Source organism: Cervus canadensis, chromosome 8, assembly GCF_019320065.1.
Source record: "Cervus canadensis isolate Bull #8, Minnesota chromosome 8, ASM1932006v1, whole genome shotgun sequence".
Taxonomy (NCBI): Eukaryota; Metazoa; Chordata; class Mammalia; order Artiodactyla; family Cervidae; genus Cervus; species Cervus canadensis.
The window spans coordinates 13,482,730-13,501,393 of NC_057393.1; the positions used below are offsets into that span (position 1 = coordinate 13,482,730).

Consider the following 18,664-nt stretch of genomic DNA (forward strand, 5'->3'; position numbering starts at 1 on the left):
TTATAGTATGTAGTGTTAGTGTTATGCCTCCATCTTTATAGTATCACATGGAGTATTTCCACTGCTCTAAAAATCTTTTGTGCTGTGCATATTGACTTGTCCCTCCTTCCAGACACCTGGAAACTGCTGGTCTCTGTGCCATTTCCCTAGTTTTTTCCTTTTCCGGAAGGTCACATAGAATCATTCGGTCTGTAGCCTTTTCAGACTCGCTGCTTTCACTTAGTGAGGTGCATTTAAGCTTCCTCCACGTTCTTTTCATGACTTGAGAGGTTTTTTTTTTTTTTTAGGCACCAGATAATATTCCATTGTCTGGATGTACCAGTTTATCCACTTAGCTACTGGAGGACATCTTGAGTGCCTCCAGGTTCTGGCAGTTAGGAGTAAAGTTTCTGTAAGCGTTTGTGTGCAGGTGTTTGTGTGGACATAGTTTCAGCTCCTCCGGGTAGATACGGTGGAGGGCAGTGGCTGGATCGTGCGGTGAGCGTCCCCGTGGCTCCACACCTGTGTCCGCGTTAGCTGGTGTCCGCACTGTCGGTGTTGCAGAGTTTGGCCGTTCCAGTAGGTGTGTGATGGTATCTCATTGTTTTCATTTGTTTTTCCTCAGTAGCATATGTTGAACATCTTTTTATGCCTCATGCCATCTGTGTGTCTTTGATGAGATCTGTTGGAATCTTTGGCCTGTTTTTAAATTGGATTATTGTTGACTTTTAAGAGTTCTTTGTATATTTTGATAACAGTCCTTTATCAGATATATCTTCTCTCTGTCTGTGGCTTGACTTTTCATTCTATTAACAGTGGGTTTTTTTTTTGGTACAGCAGAAGTTTTTAATTTTAATCAACCTGTATATTCTTTCTTTCTTCGTGGATCATGCCTTTGGTGTAGTATCTAAAAAATGATTACCATACCCAAGATCATCTACACTTTCTCTGTGTTATCTTTTAGGAGTTTTGTAGTTTTATGCTTTACATTTGGGTCTGTGATTGATTTGAGTTAATTTTTATGAAGGATGTAAGGTCTGTATGTAGGTTCATACACTTTACATTGGATTTAGCACTTTGTCATTAAAAAATGTTCCATTTTAAATCTCTTTTAATCCTAATTTTTTGAAATAGGTAATGAAGTTTTTGTTTCCTAATTAAAAATAAAATACGAAATGTAGAGCAATTTAATAGGTTGTACCTGGGTGCTGAGTGGTGGTGGGCAGTAAGTTTGAAAAGATATAATTAAGCACAATAGGCTTTGAAAGCCAGGCTAAGAAATTTTGTCATTGTCCTGGAGGAGGTGGGAAGCCAGTTTTTTGAAAGAAGGATGACGAGGTTAGACTTGCGCTTTAGAATGTCCTGCCCACGCCTGTTGCATGGCTAGATGGGATGGAGGGAGGGTGGCAGAGCCGGAGAGGAGGCTGCTACTGTGGTCCAGGCTGTTGTAGTGTAGGTGGTCATGTGGTCTCACGAGCAGAAGGGTAACCAGCATTGAAAATGAGTAGCAAGGAAACAGTGAGAGATCTACGTCCGGAAGCTGAGTAGGGAGAAGCTGGCAGCTTACTGATGAGGCATGCAGGCTGGAGACTGGAGTCAAGGGTGCCTCTGAGGCTTCACGTTTTTGTACCAGAAGAGGAAAGTCAGAACTGATAGAGGAGTCAAGGTGATGATTGGCTTGGGACAACTTTGAGATGCAGGTAATATACCCAGTCTGAGACTGAACAGACTTTTGTAAAGGAGGTATTGTTACAAAGGATAAAGCAGTTGTGGTCGAAGATTAAAGATGTAGCCGTCATCAGTCCTTATAGTGATGGCAGCTGAAGTAGTGGGAAGATACGAAATCACCAAGGTAGAGTGGAAAAAGAAGTTTGAAAGCAGAACCTTTAGAAATGGCTAGTGTCTCCCACCTAGGGCGGAACGAGGAAGATGACTGGTAATCAGAAACATAGGAGAAAATTTAGGCCGTCACAGATCACAGATCTTAGAAAGAGAGAATACTCTTCAAAGAGAACTGAGAGGTTAAAGAGAATGAGGCTGTTGCCTTAAATAAAAATGATTTGTTGTTAACCTTCATAAAAGCAGCAGTGAGGATGGGTGGTGAGGATGTGTTTCAGGTTATAAAGGTGAGTCAGTAAAGTAACAAAGACAGCAGGAGGGACTTGAGAGGGGTTAGAGATTGGCAAAATAAAAGTGGGAAAACATCTGAGGGATGACGGGCTGTAAATACGCTCTGCTGAGAGGGGTGAGTAAATACAAACGGATTAGGAAACAATTGGGATGTTAGTGGGGGTCCACAAAGCAGGTCCGATAGGAGCGAAGGAGTGGGAGGATCCGAAGGTGAGATGGATCAGACGGGGTTTCTTTCAACTATGAGATCTTACTGCGGGAGACTGTAATCCAGTCTGTTGATACCTGTTCCTTGGGAAACATGCTTAAAGGAATTCTGTTCGTGAAAATGTATTATAAATTGGAAGGCAGCATAATATATAGTAGTGGTATTCAAATCCCAGTCATTCAGTTATACCATTTCAGAACTACAGTTTGGTTTTCTTCCTTTCTGTCCTATTTTAAATTATTGAGTGAACAGTGTGTGGCATTTGTTGTATATTTTTACATCCATTAAATTCCTAGCAGGAAACAGATGACACACTCAAAGTGAATAATTGAAGAAAGTTGAATGAAGAGATCACCTATGGAGGGCTGGCCGGGGTGAGGATAGCAGGGAAGGGATATCACAGCGCTAGGGACCTGCCACGTCTGGAAGGGACTGCCACACGTAGGTGTGAAGGAACAGCTATGGCTGTTTGTACAGAAGCTACTGGCAAAGCTGTAGTGCCATGGGGCTGAGAAGGTGGTAGGCTGGGACTGGGGGGCTGAAATAAATACTGTCTTCCCTTCTGTCTGTCCTCCAGTCTCTTGCAAGTACCTCCCAGTGGTCAAGCACAGCTGGAAACCAGTGGGCAAGGGGGCCCAGGAGATGTGCTTTCCAGCGATCAGCCATCTTGGGTGCAGAGATGGGCAGAATGGAGCTGGGGAGTTGGGAGGGGACAGACAAGTGATTTTCAGCCTTTGTTCTGTCTGTAAGAATGTCTACGTCTTGCACTTTCCTCAGTCATTCTGATTGGAAGAATGCTCAGGACTTGTGTTGGCTGCCTTGAGACCCGCCTCCTTGAGCTCCCAGTGGAACCCTGTGTGGGAGGTACAGTTTGTGACTGAGAGCTTGGATGGTGACCTTTGGCTGTTTTTCTCTGAATCCTGACTCTGCCCCTTAGTAGCCGTGTTACCTGGAGCATTGTTGTTACCTTGACTTTGCCGTGCCTGTTTCCTCTTCTGTAATGTTCAAGGATTAAGTGGGGGTAGCATGTAAAGTGTTCACAAGCTACCTGGTATCACGGTTAAAGTCCAGTAATATCAGCTGTGGCTTGACCAGTGTCATTACTTCCTGCCCTTGCTTCTCTGTAAAGGGGATATTTTACTTTTCTTCTTTTCACACTCATTAAAGGTTTTACATTATAATTCTCAGTTTACACCCCTCCCCCAAAACTATGTCTCTCCCGCAAATGAAGCTCCAGGTCTGCAGAGCCCCCTCTCTCAACTAAACAGGAAGATCAATATTAGGGCACCTCCCTTGAACAGAGTTAATGTCAGGGGTTCTGCGGTAGTCAATGTACTTACTCCTGTATACCGTAAGGAATTAAATGGTGTTCTTAAGAAAGTTACTCCTCCACTCCCCTTCCTCTCTTTGACCCCCCTCCCAGACAAGCAGGACACCTCCTGAAATTTGCAGATAACTTGAATTCACTTGTTAAATACAAAATGGGTCAAGTTGTAGGCTAAAATGGACTTAGCTTTATAATTCCAGAGTAACACATCTTGGAAAGATATATCATAGAAGATGTAATAATACTTGTTTTTAAATGCCTTCAGAAGAATTTCAAGTGTTGTTATATGACTTCTCCTTGAAAGATGTAAAATCCTAGAGCCAGGTATTTACACAGTTTGTATTGTCTTATACTGACAAGGCAGCTCAGTTAATCAGTTTTAATAGATCTCTGTTCTTCTGTGGGTTTTTTTTTTTTTTGTCTTGATAAACTTTTTCACTGTTAACCATATCTGCCCTTTCTTAGGTATTCTCAATCCAAAAGAGAACAAAAGGAGTTTTAAAAAGAGAAAAGAAAGGACAAAGAAAAAAACTCAGGTCACTGCCAAATGCCTTAGTGATTTCTGTTGTTTTATCACTTTATAAACGTTGGTTTGCTTTTCTGGCTTATCCGTGGGAAGCTAGTCCATAGCAGAAATTGAAGGACAGTTTTAAGTTTCACTAATTTACTTACTCCGTATTTATCCTGACTTCAAAGTAAATTTATGTGATGTTATTGAAGAGATACTGATGATCCCTTGAAATAATTTGAGTACTGTTAATTAAAAATTCTTTAAAATTTGGGAATACCACAAGGTAAAAAAATAAGCTTTTATTAAACTTAAAAACCTCAGAATGTTAGCTTAAAGCCTTTTATTAGTTTAAAATATTTTTAAAAATATGAATTTAAAAATATTTTTATCAGTCTAAAGGTACTTTAAAATCTCCTGCTGCCACCAGACTCTTTTAGTCCTGATTTTGAAAAATAATTGTTTTTGAATTGTGAAGTTTAAATTTGTGTAAGACCTTTTCAGTATGAGCATGTCTGTTTATTTTTATACCTGATTTAAAAAACATTTCCTTAACCTGTCAGCAACTCAGTTGAGCAGTCAGCCTATCTTCCTCAGTATCTTGTCTGACACGAGGACAGCAGTCCAAGGGGAAAGGTATCCCAAATTGGTGCCACACGTCGATAAATAGAGACATTTTATTTCTCCCCAAGCTAATTCAGTCCAGTTCAGTTCACTCTTTTTCCCCCTTAAGGACGGATCAGAAAAGGCAGCTGTGAATGACTGGGTTGGTCATGTGTTTGACACGTCAGTTTGTGAATATAAAGCCGACCACAGGGGACGGGTTCTGCCTTTGGATTTCAGACAATGGCCAGCCCCAGAGCTCTGGCCTCAGCTGGGCTGCGAGTGTGGGCGCACTCAGGTTACACGCGGGTACAATGGCAAAGACCAGGGCTCTCTGCGCTCCACACCTCCTTCCCTTCCAGTTGTGACCGTTCTTGGCACTTCACAGACCCTTTGCAGGTGTCTCTGAGTTTCACTGTCATCCCATAGGCTAAAGCCGTTGGATTGTCCATATTATTAGCTTTGTGATTTTGGTAAAATTTTTGTCCTAAGTGCCTTGTTCCTTTAAAATTCTTATTACAATAAGTATAATAGGAACATTTCTGTTTCTTGGTTTAATCATGCATTCCTGAGACATGTAATGAGATTTATACAGCTGTAATACTGTTTATTCTTTAAGGATGTGATGGGATCGATGTAGTCTGCCAGGCTCCTCTCTCCGTGAGATTCTCCAGGCAAGAATACTGGAGTGGGTTGCCATTCCCTCCTCCAGGGGATCTTCCCGACCCAGGGATTGAACCCTGGTCTCCTACATCGTAGGCAGACTGTTTACCATCTGAGCCACCAGGGAAGCCCCTGTGAAACATCTAGTAGCATTTATGAAAGATTAAATTTGTCAGAAGTGGCCTGCTGCTCTGCGGATCAGCTCCAGGGGCCTCGTCTCCTACATGACTCCCCTTCAAGGGCTCCCTCCCACCCTACTGCCTCTGCCAGCCTCCTGGTGTCCTGCAGTAGCAGACAACACAGGTCCTCGCTGTCCTCTTTCTCTGGCCTGCCAAGCCTGTCTTTCATGTAGCGTTATGTCCTACTTTTTCCTGGACTTAGACTCTCCTTGGCTGATTTGCTGCACTAGAATGCTCCCTTCCTCTGGGTGGGCTAAGAATTTAACTCAGGAGTGCTCTCTTCCCCTTGCAAGGGCACATCTCCTGTGTGCTCACTCAAAACATTGTGTGGCTCATGCCTCATGCCCTGTGTGTTTAGGGCTTCAGCCAGGCAGCCGGTGCTCACTAAGTGGATCCATGAGCAGAAAACAGGGCTAGCACTGTGTCACTTCCACCGCTCACCTCCTGTACCACCTCCCAGAAGCTGCCTAACCTCTCTGTGGCTCGTTTCCTTCTTTTGAAAATGAAACTCATACCTACCTTAAGGGTTATGAAGATGAAATGAGTTAATTTTGGTTAAAGTGCTTATTAGCACAGTGTCTGGCACAGTATAAGCGATATGCAGATATTCATTCAATAAAATAATTTACTGAACATGTGCTATCTGCTAGCCACCAGTGCTGAGCATTTTACCTGGTATCATCTCATTTGACCTTCTCAGGAGTCCTCCATGGGACTGTTAGCATTCCTCCTGTTAGGATTCCTGTTTTATAGGTGAGGGAACCCAGACACACTCAAAGGCAAGTGTGTAGAGGGAAGAAGCAGGATTTGAGTTCACGCCACCACCTCTCTGCCTGTAACCACTGTGGTGTGCTTACTGAGGGTCCGTCAGAGGATCACAGCCGAACGGAGAGCCTCTGCAGAATGTGTTTCCTGACCCATTAGAGAACAGCGCACTGTGAGATAACGGTCAAGGAGAGATCAGTCCCCTGGGCCCTCGTGTTGACCTCCTTGGACCGAAAACCAGGGAGGATGGGAACCGTGTTATCAGCTGCTCCTGCTGTAGGCCTAGGGGTACCACATGATGATGTATTTTGGATTTGTTATTGTTTTCTTCTAAGCCACTCTTTTGTCAGACTTTGGAGGCTTTGCTGGTACAGTGACTAGTCTGGGACCACACAGAACACCATGAAGATGGTGAGGTGCAGGGAATGAGAAAATGTGTCAGCCAAACTTGCCTGTAAATGGTGCATCGTTGGTATTTAAAACATGTCTCAATCTTCCCTACCATGTCACCAGGCTCTACTGAGATGCCAGATTTATCCACAGGAATTCTAGGCAGAAGAGGTCAGCAGCCAGTTCTGGTACCTACTACAACAACCTTTAGTCATAACAAATGAAACCTTGGATATGTGAGAAACTCTCTCAAGGTGGTCATACACATGCCCTGTGGATTTACAGCTTGGGACATGTACTTGTGAAAATAGATATTTTTCAGTGTCCAGACTTTTCATGCATGCAGTCAAAAGTTTTCAAAGTGAATTTCTTCAAAGGATTCCAGTTACTTGCACAGATAATGAAAAAATATATATACATCTTTCATAGTGAAGTCTTTTTTTGGGGGGGTGTGGGGATTAAAAAGGTTCCTAGGACATTAATGCTTTGTAGAGGTTCTGATGGTTAATAGTCGTTAAGTGCTGGGTAAAAAATAAACTTGAATAGCAACGATGAAATATTTACTCAGCAGATGGCTTTGAAGTTTAGCTGCTTTTTGGTTGCAGTCCCCTTCCTAATGGACATGTGTTAAAGAGGAAAATGATTATAACATTCAGCTGTGATGTTTTCATCCTCTGCATGGAAGAAATCCATTTTGTTTTGGTCCATTTGGGTATTTAAATTTTGAAGACCAGCTACTTAGAAATCCATTAATGACAGAAATGGTTCACACAGCTCTGAATTCATTCTCCTTGATAGGAAAATATTTAAAGGTTAATTTTTCTAACACCTATAGGAATAATTGTTTTAAAAGATGGCTTCAACTCTTTCATTCTACATGCTTCTCACCCTAAATTTATTTAAGTCTCCTTAGTTTTATCTCAGAAGGCCTAAGGTGTGTGTATGTATTAAATGAATAATAATATTACAAACTTTAATTTTATAAAGTAGCTGACTAGGTAAATTTGCTTATATTTAAACATATTTAGAAACTATGTATTTAAAGATACAATTCTTCAATTCTAGTATTAACTGAAGGGTTTTCCCTCAAAGTTTAAAAGTATAGAATGTTGCGTAAATCTTGTTTTTCTTTTACATCCTGGATTAAATGTCAGTCACCCAGGTGGTGTAGGAGTTTAGAAATTGTTGTTGCAGTGCTGGTTGAAATGTTCTGCTTTTATGTTTCCTCCCACATGGACTGTGATATGCTTTTAACATTTATGCTTGTCTTTTATTGCTCAGTTTTCATGTGAATCCGACAAGTCATGAGGACCTCAGGAAGATTCCGGTAAGTTGCATCGAGGGTTTGAGAATTACCAAAAACCAAGCCACAGGCTGTCTTTCTGTCTGCGGCACATTCTTGAAAAGGCCTCCATCTTCGTGAATCCCTCCGTTACCTACAGATTATGGTTTAGTGTGATAATCTGCAGAGAAAGAAACACAAAATATACCATAGGGTGTGACTTAGGTATGATCTATGGAAGTATAAGCAAACAGTTTTAGTTAGAATTGAAGTTCATTTAGAATATACAGATTTTGTTTGCAGGCTCTTTAAATATGGATAAGAAAGCTATATGTCAAAGTCAACATTATAATTGTTATGAAATAAGAGCATGTGGAGAAAACTAGCATTTTGTTGTTTTTGTTGTGACTAAGATTGAAGGAAAAATAAAACTGCTTGTTAATATTTAACAATAGGGAAAGCTTCCTGGCAAGAGATCCATTTAACCAGGAAAGTGTGTTTGAAAGAACCTGTAGGACATTGACCTAAGTCAGAATGAAACCAAATATGTTAACAGACTTGGTAGCAACCTGCTAAATTAACTCGCATATTTTGCAAGGATTATTCAGATATTTTAACTTCATTTCATTGTTATTTCAAGTTCAGTTTTCGATCTCTTCAGAGGTTCAGTAACATCTTCAGTCAATTCTAAATACTATATTAAACCTAGAAAATAAGTTACTTTATAAAATATGGACACATGTCTTGGTAGGAAACTACATTCTCACTGAGTAACAGAAATAGAGCCTTTATTCCAAGAGGCTGGTGGTTGCTGTTTGAACCATCTGTCCTTAATGTGTGTGATCCAGATGTATAATAAGAATTTTTCAAAGCAGTAACATATCACAATTTTCTGTGATGTGATAGGCCTAGAAGAAACCATGGTGTTGTGTAAACCATTCGAAACATAGTTGTCTTTAAAATGGTAGAAAACATTATAGAAGCAGAGGACTTTGTACTGTGTTTTTGCTGTTTTATGTAAATGATTTGTATGTTTTGATGTTTCATAAATACTCAAGTCTTTATATTATGGCAGTCTGGCAAGGAACATCAGAATATATGAAGTCAGCCTTTGATCAGATAGTAAAATGAACTCTATCAGGCAGTTACTTAATCTCAAACAAAATGCAACATCAAAAAATCGATTTAATGTGCAGCTATTGTTTATTAAGTAACCTTAATTACAACTTCTGTGTGCTTGTAAATGTACTTTTCCAAATCTTGTAATTTATTGCTGCAAAAGCATCCTTAGAATTCTTTAAAGAAATAAAATGTGAAAATTGTTTTAGTTAAGGGATTTAAAGGTGATAAAAGAATCCTTGATGTGTGATTATTTTTCTCTGGAATACTAACTATTCTAAATGACAGTTAAAGGATTACTAGGTGTTGTTAATTTACTGCAAGATACAATTAAGAGGAGAAAGCTCATCCTCCTACTGACCGTTATTGAAAACAAGTATTTGAACAAGTTTTATGTTGAAGATTATAAGATGTTTGAAGTAATTTACATTAAGTTCTCCAATAATAGCCATCCACTAAGTTATATTTTTTCCCCCTTCTGGACGTAGTATTTTGTAATTAAGTTTGTATGTCTTATATGCTAGTGCCAACACCTGTCTGTGAAAGCACAGTGTTTAAACAGGAGCAGTAGCCAGTTGAAAGGGCAGTGTGAGCTCTTTAAGGCCTAATTAAGAACTGAAAGGGAGATGAAGGGAGTAGGACAAAAGATGTGAAAGTAGCTGAGATGATATTCCCAGAGCAAAGTTCCTCATTAGAACAATAATGAGATGATCAGAGAATGCCAAGCCTTCATCTTATCTCTCTCTCCCTCCTCTAGTTGCCTTGGATGTCAGTTAGTACCCCACCAATATTTGGTTACCAGGACAACCTTTCTTTAAATCTTCAGTTATTTTGAGTCTTGATAATTTGCTTTTGTTGAAATTTAAATATTGTAAAAAATATACATTTCCTAGTTTAAAAGGCTAGACTATGAGTAAAGTAAAAATAGATCAAAGTCGTTTGCACAACTGTTATTTAAAATTCCAGTTAGAAAGCTTCATGTAGTAATTCTTTTTTCTCACCCAATACTTATTTTCTTATATCTGTGTATGGAAATTTTTAACAGAGGTCGGGTAGGAATAAAAAGGATTGGTTATGAAAGAGGAATAGAGGAGAAAAATTGCATGAAATTTCAATATAAGAAGACATCTTAAAAACATATGTGCCATCTATATGGAGTGCTAGAGGAAAAATATTGAGTACTTAGGAGTCCTGTGTTAAGTTATTTGAGTCTGGTAAGTTTGGAGATTTCTCAATTTTAGCTTTTCCAAAAATAGTATTGAAAGTATCTTTTGAAAAAATAATTCATTTTTATATTTGCCTGAGAGTTCTTAAGCAAAATAATATTTTAGAAAATTTTTTAGAAAATATTTTTTATTTCCTATTGTATGTATTAATCTTTATTTTATTTGCAATTATATCAAAAACAAAGATAGTTGTATTTATTGAGTATATTTAGTCAATTAAGAATCTTATGCTTAAAATTAGGTTTACATGATTTTCAAATATGAGATAAATCTGGAGCTAGGCATAAAACTGTTTTTAATTATTTTATATTATTTTCCAGAACATAGTTTATATATAGTACATGTGTTTCTAAGATTTTTCTTTTTTTGGCATAGAAACTTGATACAGAAATTTGGGGTAAAATTTTCACATAAAAGGACAAATGGAAAATTTATTGAAAAGCTCAGAAGTGTATTTCCAAGAAATCTATTTCCCCATAATTATTAGATGATTGTGAAGAGAAAAATAAGCCAGTTAATGGATTTGTATATTCTAGATTATGGCTGTAAAGTATTGAACAATATTGTGCAATAATAATTGATTATTTTGAGAGATTAAATTTTAGATTGACTTGTATCGTGGCATTGATTTAAGCTACTTATGTCAAAATAAAAGAATTTTCTGATATTTTTAATCCCCATTTTAGAGAAATGTTAAAAATTTATTTTAGCTACATTCTCTGGTAGTGCTGGTATAGTGTTAAATGTAACAATATAAATGATTTTCTAAGTGTATATTATCACTTAATTAATTTGAAGAAATCAGTTCTTAAATGTATAATTTGATTAAGAGAGGCTCAATCTGACAGTATTATTATGTTAAATTAAGAAAAAAAAGTAAAACAATCAATTGATAATGAATCTCATTTAGTTTAATTTCGTTAATCCCTGCAGTTCTCAGAAGAACTGCTATTTTTTCAGTAAATGTTGTATTAGAAAAATGAAATCACATTAGTTGGACATTATTATTTTTTTTTAAATGCAGTTCAGAAAAATCACTTTGTAGACCAGGAGATGTAAGAGTTGAAAGGGAACTTGGAGAACATCTCATATATCAGAGAAGGAAAAGTGAGACCTATGTGGGTTTCTGTCTCAAATTTGTACAGAATTTGGTTAAAGTAAGAGAGTAACTTATTTTCAATTAATGTTTTAAATATACTTGCCTCTATGGTGTTTCTTACCTTTTTTTTTTTTTCCCCCCAGAAACATGCTTAGTATAATAAATGTCAATGAGAATGTGTTTAGAAAATTATAACTTTTATATCTCTAGACTACTTATGACCAATTAGATAAACTTATAAGTATGTGTGTATATTTACTCTAACAAAAGGTTAATTGCTCTGAAAGAAAAGAAACTAAAAAGTAAACCAGCTTATCTCCAGAATTGTCCTTTAGTTGTAGTAAAACGATATTTTGAAATGTTTGGGGGACAAAGATAGCACAACTCAAAAAGTTGTATCTGTACCAGTTTCTAATGGTAAAATATTTTGAATATGCCTCACAGAATTTAAACTTACTTCCTTTTAGCATCCTTTCTATTCTGTTAATCTAGTAGAGGCTCTTACTAACTTTTGTCTGTACTATTAACTGGGGGCTTCTCAGGTGGCGCAGTGTTATTCACCTGCCAATGCAGGAGACTCAAGTTCGATCCCTGGCTTGGGAAGATCCCCTGGGCTAGGAAAATGGCAACCCACTCCAGTATTCTTGCCTGGAATATTCCATGGACAGAGGAGCCTGGCGGGCTGTAATCCATGGGGTCACAAAGAATCAGACACAACTGAGAATGCATGTACCACATACTATTAAATAACTTTGTAACTCATCATGGTCCCTCCAAAGGGTCTTACCCACTGCATACCATTTTGCTAGAACTTAGCTTTACTCATCTTTCCTCTCTTCCGAAACCTTCAGTAGGCGCTGTTTCCCATAGCACCAAGTCTGATAGCATTAGACATCCTTGATGGCCTGTTTGGAACCCACCATTTCAGTCTCTGTCTCCCTCTGTGCCCTGCCCTGAACCTTCTTTCCCAGCCGTACTCTGCTGATCACCTTTATTGACCACTGGGCCTTGAGCTTTGTTTCCTCCTTTGAACAAGCAGAGCCCACTGCTTGAGATTCCTGTACGCATTTTTACCTTCTAGGATCTTTGAAGGTCTAGTGCAAGCTATGTCTTCTCTAAAACACCTTGGGGATTCTGTGGCTTGGAGAAGTTTGCAGCCCAGAATATTTTTTTTGCCTTTATCCTAGCTAGAGAAGGGAGTGTGCTTGGCTAACACAAACATCGTATTGGTATCCGTGCTCTTGCTTATGCCTTTGGAGCAGCGCAGTCACAGGGTCTAGGGAAGGAGGGGATGAAAAGTTACACTTTGACTTTACTGATGAAAACTCCTGGATGCATAGCAAATTAAAATAGATCCTCAAAATGAATACAAATTTAATTTCCATGACAAGAAAAAGCAAAAGACCTGTCTGTATTTATCAGTCCTGGGTCTCAGTCCTCTACTGAATAGATTAGACACTGTTAGTCCTTAAGAGCAAGGTCAGTTTGCTCAGGATTTTAGTGTATTTTCTTTAAAACCGAAAGGAGATGTTTGGAAAGAAAGTGATGAACACCAATTCCAGTTGTTGAATGTAGTGATAGAACTATATATAAAATGCCAAAAAGATTGCTACTTTACATTTTGCATAATGAAAAATCTCAGTATTACACACTTTAAATAGATGACGATACAGTGCCTTTTTGATGAAATTCCTGAGAAATATTTTCTATTAATATAGGATGCTTTATAATAAACATTAATCAGTGCCTTTTTGGCTTATGTTTTACCTTTGTGTTAAAAGAATTTTCACCAAAAGAGTAAGATTAAACAAAATAAGTGAAGTGGGAGACTGCAGATATACTAATATTGTTACCATGATAGTAGTGGAACTCTGAGTTTCCTGACAACCAGGGCAAAAAGGGAAATAAATTGTACAGGTATTAGTACTAGAAGGAGAAAAATAGACTAGTTTCTCAGAGGAGGAAAAGGTCTATTTGCCTATAAGTTAAAATGGTCGTTATTCCCATGGAGCTTCTTGCAAGGGTGCCCATGGATTTTTTATTATTATATACTATTATTACATAATAATATTATTATATAATAGTATATAATAGTTTTGAATGCCAGCAACATTTCGTAACAAATTGCAGAAGCAGAGTTGATAATGCTGTTTCTTGTAACTGTCTTCAATAAAAAGGCAAAAGCATAACATTAAACTCTAGTTCAGTGGAAGCAATTCCATGAGGACTAAATTAATGTCCAAAGGTGTAGTTTTCGATAGCTTCTTATATTTCCTACAGTTGATTCTTACAGATCTTTTGGTTTCAGCTTCTTAAATTATATTTATAATAGAACATTTTATCTGTTAATCTAATCTTAAATTATATAGTCAATTTCTTAACACTAGGCCATTTGTCCACAGTGTAAAAAGTGGTTTTAGAAGAATTCAGAGTTGTAATCAAGGCATGCGTCTGCCCTAGTCCTTTCCTGAGAACTGGCTAGCCACTCTGTGAACTGTCACACGGGTTCTCGCCCAGGATAGGGAGGAGGGTTTGAAAAAGCTGAAGTTCAAAATAGTTCGTCATCTTCCTCTGATCCTCTGTTGAAGTGACCGTCTTCATCCTGTTCTAGGAGAGCAACCCCTTTGACGCCACTGCAGGCTATCGCAGTCTGACCTACGAGGAGGTGCTGCAGGAGCTGGTCAAACACAAAGAGCTCCTGAGGAGGAAGGACTCGCACATCCGGGAGCTGGAGGACTACATCGACAACCTCCTTGTCAGGGTGATGGAGGAAACGCCCAGTATTCTCAGAGTGCCATACGAACCATCCAGGAAAGCTGGCAAATTCTCCAACAGTTAACAAGCCAATGGTACTGCATTTATAATCGGGGCGGGGCGGGGGGCGGGGGGCGGGGTAGGAAAAGAAAGGAAGAAAGAGGACGAAAAATAGAAGAAAAGCTTGGTACTGAAAGACAGACCACGCTATCAGGTTTCATTACATACTCTCCTGCATTGTGGAAAGTCGTTTCGCCTGTAAACATTAGCAGGGACTATCAAGAGTGACCTTTGAAGTGAGCTCAATAATTTAAACCTTTAAAGTGAAAAAGGGCCAGATTCTCATGAATAAGCCGTTCCTTAGGATTCACTTAGGTGCTAGTGCTGGCTCACTAATCTCCCTTAGGCCTAGAAGTATCTTCAGAAGTACATGACGTATTCCTCAGGAACAGGTTTCTCGTAAAGCAAAATTGATACTGTGGTTGGTTTCTCAAAAGTCAATTTATAGACATTTAGCTGCAGGAGTACTGATCATCATAAACACTAATTTTAAAAAAAGGTTCATATTTTATATACATATATGTGTACATGAATATCTAGATGTTCATGTATCTTTGTATGTAAAATACGTGCATATACCTCATATATACGTGTGTTTTTAGAACATTTAAAAACAACTGGTTGCCTCTAAAATTATAGGATACCAGTTAGGGTTTCTTAATCTGGAAATATATGTGTGCTCTATCGATGCAAAACAAATCAGCATTGCTATTAATACTCTAAATGGTTTGTTATAGAGAAGCTGCTTCAAATCACTCTTGACAATATGAACCTTGGTTTCAAAATAAGCTGCTACTATATATTATTCTACCATCAGATCCTTTCTCTTTTTCCAAAGTAATGACCCAAAGTCCCTTTTCAAAGAATGATGTATTTTAGGAAACTTCATTAACTTCACAACAGCATGAGTTTTTTTAATTAGTTTTTTGTCTTAATATCTGAGCTTTGTTTGAGCCATAAGCAGAAGATAAGCAAATGTGATTTGTTTTGTTGAGATTTTTAATGTCTTTAAAATACTAGCAAAGAAAATATTAGGAAGTTATATCTGAAGATAATTTGGGGGGGAGTAGGTGATCATTCTGATGCCTGATAACCCAGAGCAATGAGCAAATTCTAGGAATGATGAATTAGGCTTGGTTTCAAGTTACATAAATAGTGGAACAGATGGTTGCATTTGGGTTCTGAACCACAATAAGATTTACTAAAGGAGGGGTGAGTTCTTAGAACAGATCTTTACTAGGATGACAATTTATACTGTTCTACATACTTAAAACCCTTTAAAAATAAATCAGTATCACAAAACTGTATGTCAACTTTTTATAAAGTCTGCTCTCCCAAAATGTTGACTACTTTCATGAATTTTCTGTATATATTTGTACAAAATTAATCTCTAAAGTGAAAAACAGTGATACAAAAATATTACTAATCATCTCCTGCTCATTTTTTAACTTTAAAAGTCTGAAATACATACTGTGTAATACTGAAATCTGTTTCTTCTAAAGGAAATTTACAATGAAAAGTTCACCTGTATACAGAGACATATATTCCCCAATCTTTTACCAAATGCATTTTTGTCTAAAATTTGTCTCTACTAAGACTTCATTGAGAGTTAAATAATAAAGCATGTGTAATTCTTTTGCTCAGTTTAATATTTTGAATCAGATAATGCTTGGCCAAGTTTATACTCATAAGCTAAAATTCCTTATTATTTGTATTTTTCTGAGTTGCTTTTGTTTTCCTATGAGAGCACAAATTTTGAAATTCTGAAAAAAATCCCAAATGTTAATACAAAAAATAATTTTAATATGAGGAAATAGAGAAGGAAAAACAGCTCTTACCAACTTTTTCCTTCACTTCTAAATTTCTGTAGTAAACCTCACAGTCTAGTATAAAATTTTATTTTCTCATTTGAGGTCTTAGTAGTTCTTATTTTTTAACCTGGTGCCATTTTTAGTTAACATTTGTTAAATGTTGCACAATAATTAGTTTTTCTCTTGTTAGTATAATTGAGGCTCTTCTTACACTTTTAAAAGTATTAGAATCCATGTGTTTTCAGTATTATGACATTATCTGCAAATATTTTAATACGCTTTGGCCAAATTTACCATCTATAGAACGACCCCCGATACCAGTGTTGTACTGGGGATATGTTTTATGTAAACAAAGCTCATGAAAAAGTAAGATTCAGGGACTACTATTTTTTTAATGAGGAAATTCATTTTTAAGGAGAGAATCTTGGCCTTTGTGAAAACTGTTAAGGATTAGACTTATCCTTGGTGAATGATTTGGCTATAACTGCATCAATATTTTTATCTTTTATTCTGAGACAAGAACTGTATTGAAAATTGAATCTGCATTTATCACTGCCTGAAATGTTCCTTTCTGATGTTTATGAACTTTCTTTCATTCATGACCTAGAGTCAGACTTATTCTGTATTTTCATAATCAATTCGTCAATATAATGAACTAAAAATGAAAAGTAAAAATGAGTTCCTACGTAAACATATCAGTGTTTCCTATTTGTGAGTGGAAGTGAAAGTGGAGTAGTATTAATTTCTAGCATTGTAGAAAAAAGGCCAGAAGATCACATTGGTTTATTTTTCCAAACTGTAACTTTTAAGTAGTATAATGGTATGTTTTGTTAGTAACTTAGGTGTGGAAATAAAACATATGTACTCATTAATGCACAGCACAATAGACTTATAGACAGATTACTTCTGCTTTTATGCTTAAAAAAGGAATGCTCAAAAATATTTCCACAGAAAAGAGGATTTTTTTAAAATTGCCGCGTTTATGATAGTCTCAAACCGGTCTTAAGCTAACAGTTCTGTTATGTAATTAAAAATGTCTCTGCTAATATTTTTTAAATAGTGTAATTATACAACCAGCTCCCCTCCAAGTTCTAAAATTCAGCTTCAAAGTATTGAACATACACTCCTACCACTTAGGCTTCAAGTTCATTTATTGAATACCAGGGAGTAAATCTTATAATTGTATATAAAATAGCGTGTCACCCGTTTACAACTCTTTTTAAAAGTATCGCTTTTTGCTGCTATTTTCTGCATTGAGCCTAGTTCTGCCATCCTCTCATGAATGTAGTATTATCTGTAGATTATACATAACTATGTCTGTTGCTTTTAACAGCAAATGAAGATTTTGTTGTAATTTTCCAGCTGTGAATGTTGCCCTGTATTTAAAGGGGTTTCATGAATGGAAACCTAAAGTAAAACTCAGCTCGTTAGTGACAGACTTGCTTTCTTCTCATCCTTCACCAACTCCTCCACCCTCGTAAGCGTGCTTATTCTTCAGCAAAAAGATTTAAAAAAAAAAAGAAAGAAAAAAATTGCTGCCTTTAATATACCTATTAATTGTTACACTAGAGCTTTTATTTTCCTCTGTAGCTTTTTAGAAAAAGCAGCCTACCCTGGATTTGCAAAACAAGGTGAAACTTGCTGATGTCTGTGTGCTCATATGTCTTATAGATACGGTTGGTGTCACTCGTGTGTGTAAGTGAAATACGAAGCATGCTCATTTCCTCGATCTCTTTGAAGTAAAAGGAAAAGGATTGCAGTGCTGCTGGCTCATGATTGTAGATGGAAGGGTCTGTCAGCCCACACCGAAAGCCCCCATTTTCACAGATTTATAACTTTAATAATCCAGATGCACTCATTGGAAGTATTTAATATGCAATAGGTAGCACCTTAACTAATTAATCTGCATATGAAGGGTTTTCTGATGTATTTAATAAGAAGTGTAGAAGCTCTTCAAGCATTAGAGTTGACATTTTATTTCATTTATTTTCCATGTCAAAAAATCCACTCTTACAATGGAACTGAAGTCTGTAACAAACGATACATTGGGCTTATAATCTTAAGTCTTCTAGGTGGTTTGTATTTTGAGGTACAAAAAAAATGCTGCAGATCTAGAAATGTATATATTTAGCAGGTATTTAAAAAATACAAGCATTATTTATAACTGAGGAGTATTACAATTACTAAGGAAAATGCTCTAGTAACTTGTATACATTTTTGCAGGTACAAACTCAGAAGTATGTAAGCATTCCATAATGTGACAGTTGTGTAATTTATGTAATCTGATGCATGAGTCAGAATTTTTATATAATATATGATTATTGGTTTATTATAGTTGATTAAAGTGTTTAATCTTAATCTGGTTGTCATAATTTCTTATAGTAGATAGCACAGCATGAATATGCGTTTGTCCATGAGCCCTCCTTTTCTTCTAAAAATGCAGTACTTGGATGCCTTATCATGTGATGTGTCACAGCAAGGATTCTATAATACCTGCAGACTCATTTCACTATGAAAACAGTTTTGAAAATTCATTGAGAGAGTGGCTTATACCTCACCGT

General features: G+C 37.1%; 1 protein-coding gene across 1 annotated transcript in view; it reads left to right on the top strand.

The window, feature by feature from the left end:
- The window catches only part of RAB11FIP2 (RAB11 family interacting protein 2), a 44,264-nt gene extending 25,803 nt beyond the window's left edge, over positions 1 to 18,461 (top strand). Inside the window, exons 4-6 of the mRNA XM_043475320.1 lie at positions 8,034 to 8,079; positions 14,090 to 14,327; positions 17,775 to 18,461. Coding sequence (XP_043331255.1) covers positions 8,034 to 8,079; positions 14,090 to 14,317 — 274 coding nt within the window. The 3' untranslated portion in view covers positions 14,318 to 14,327; positions 17,775 to 18,461. The remainder of the gene's footprint in view (positions 1 to 8,033; positions 8,080 to 14,089; positions 14,328 to 17,774) is intronic.
- Positions 18,462 to 18,664: the final 203 nt, after the last annotated feature.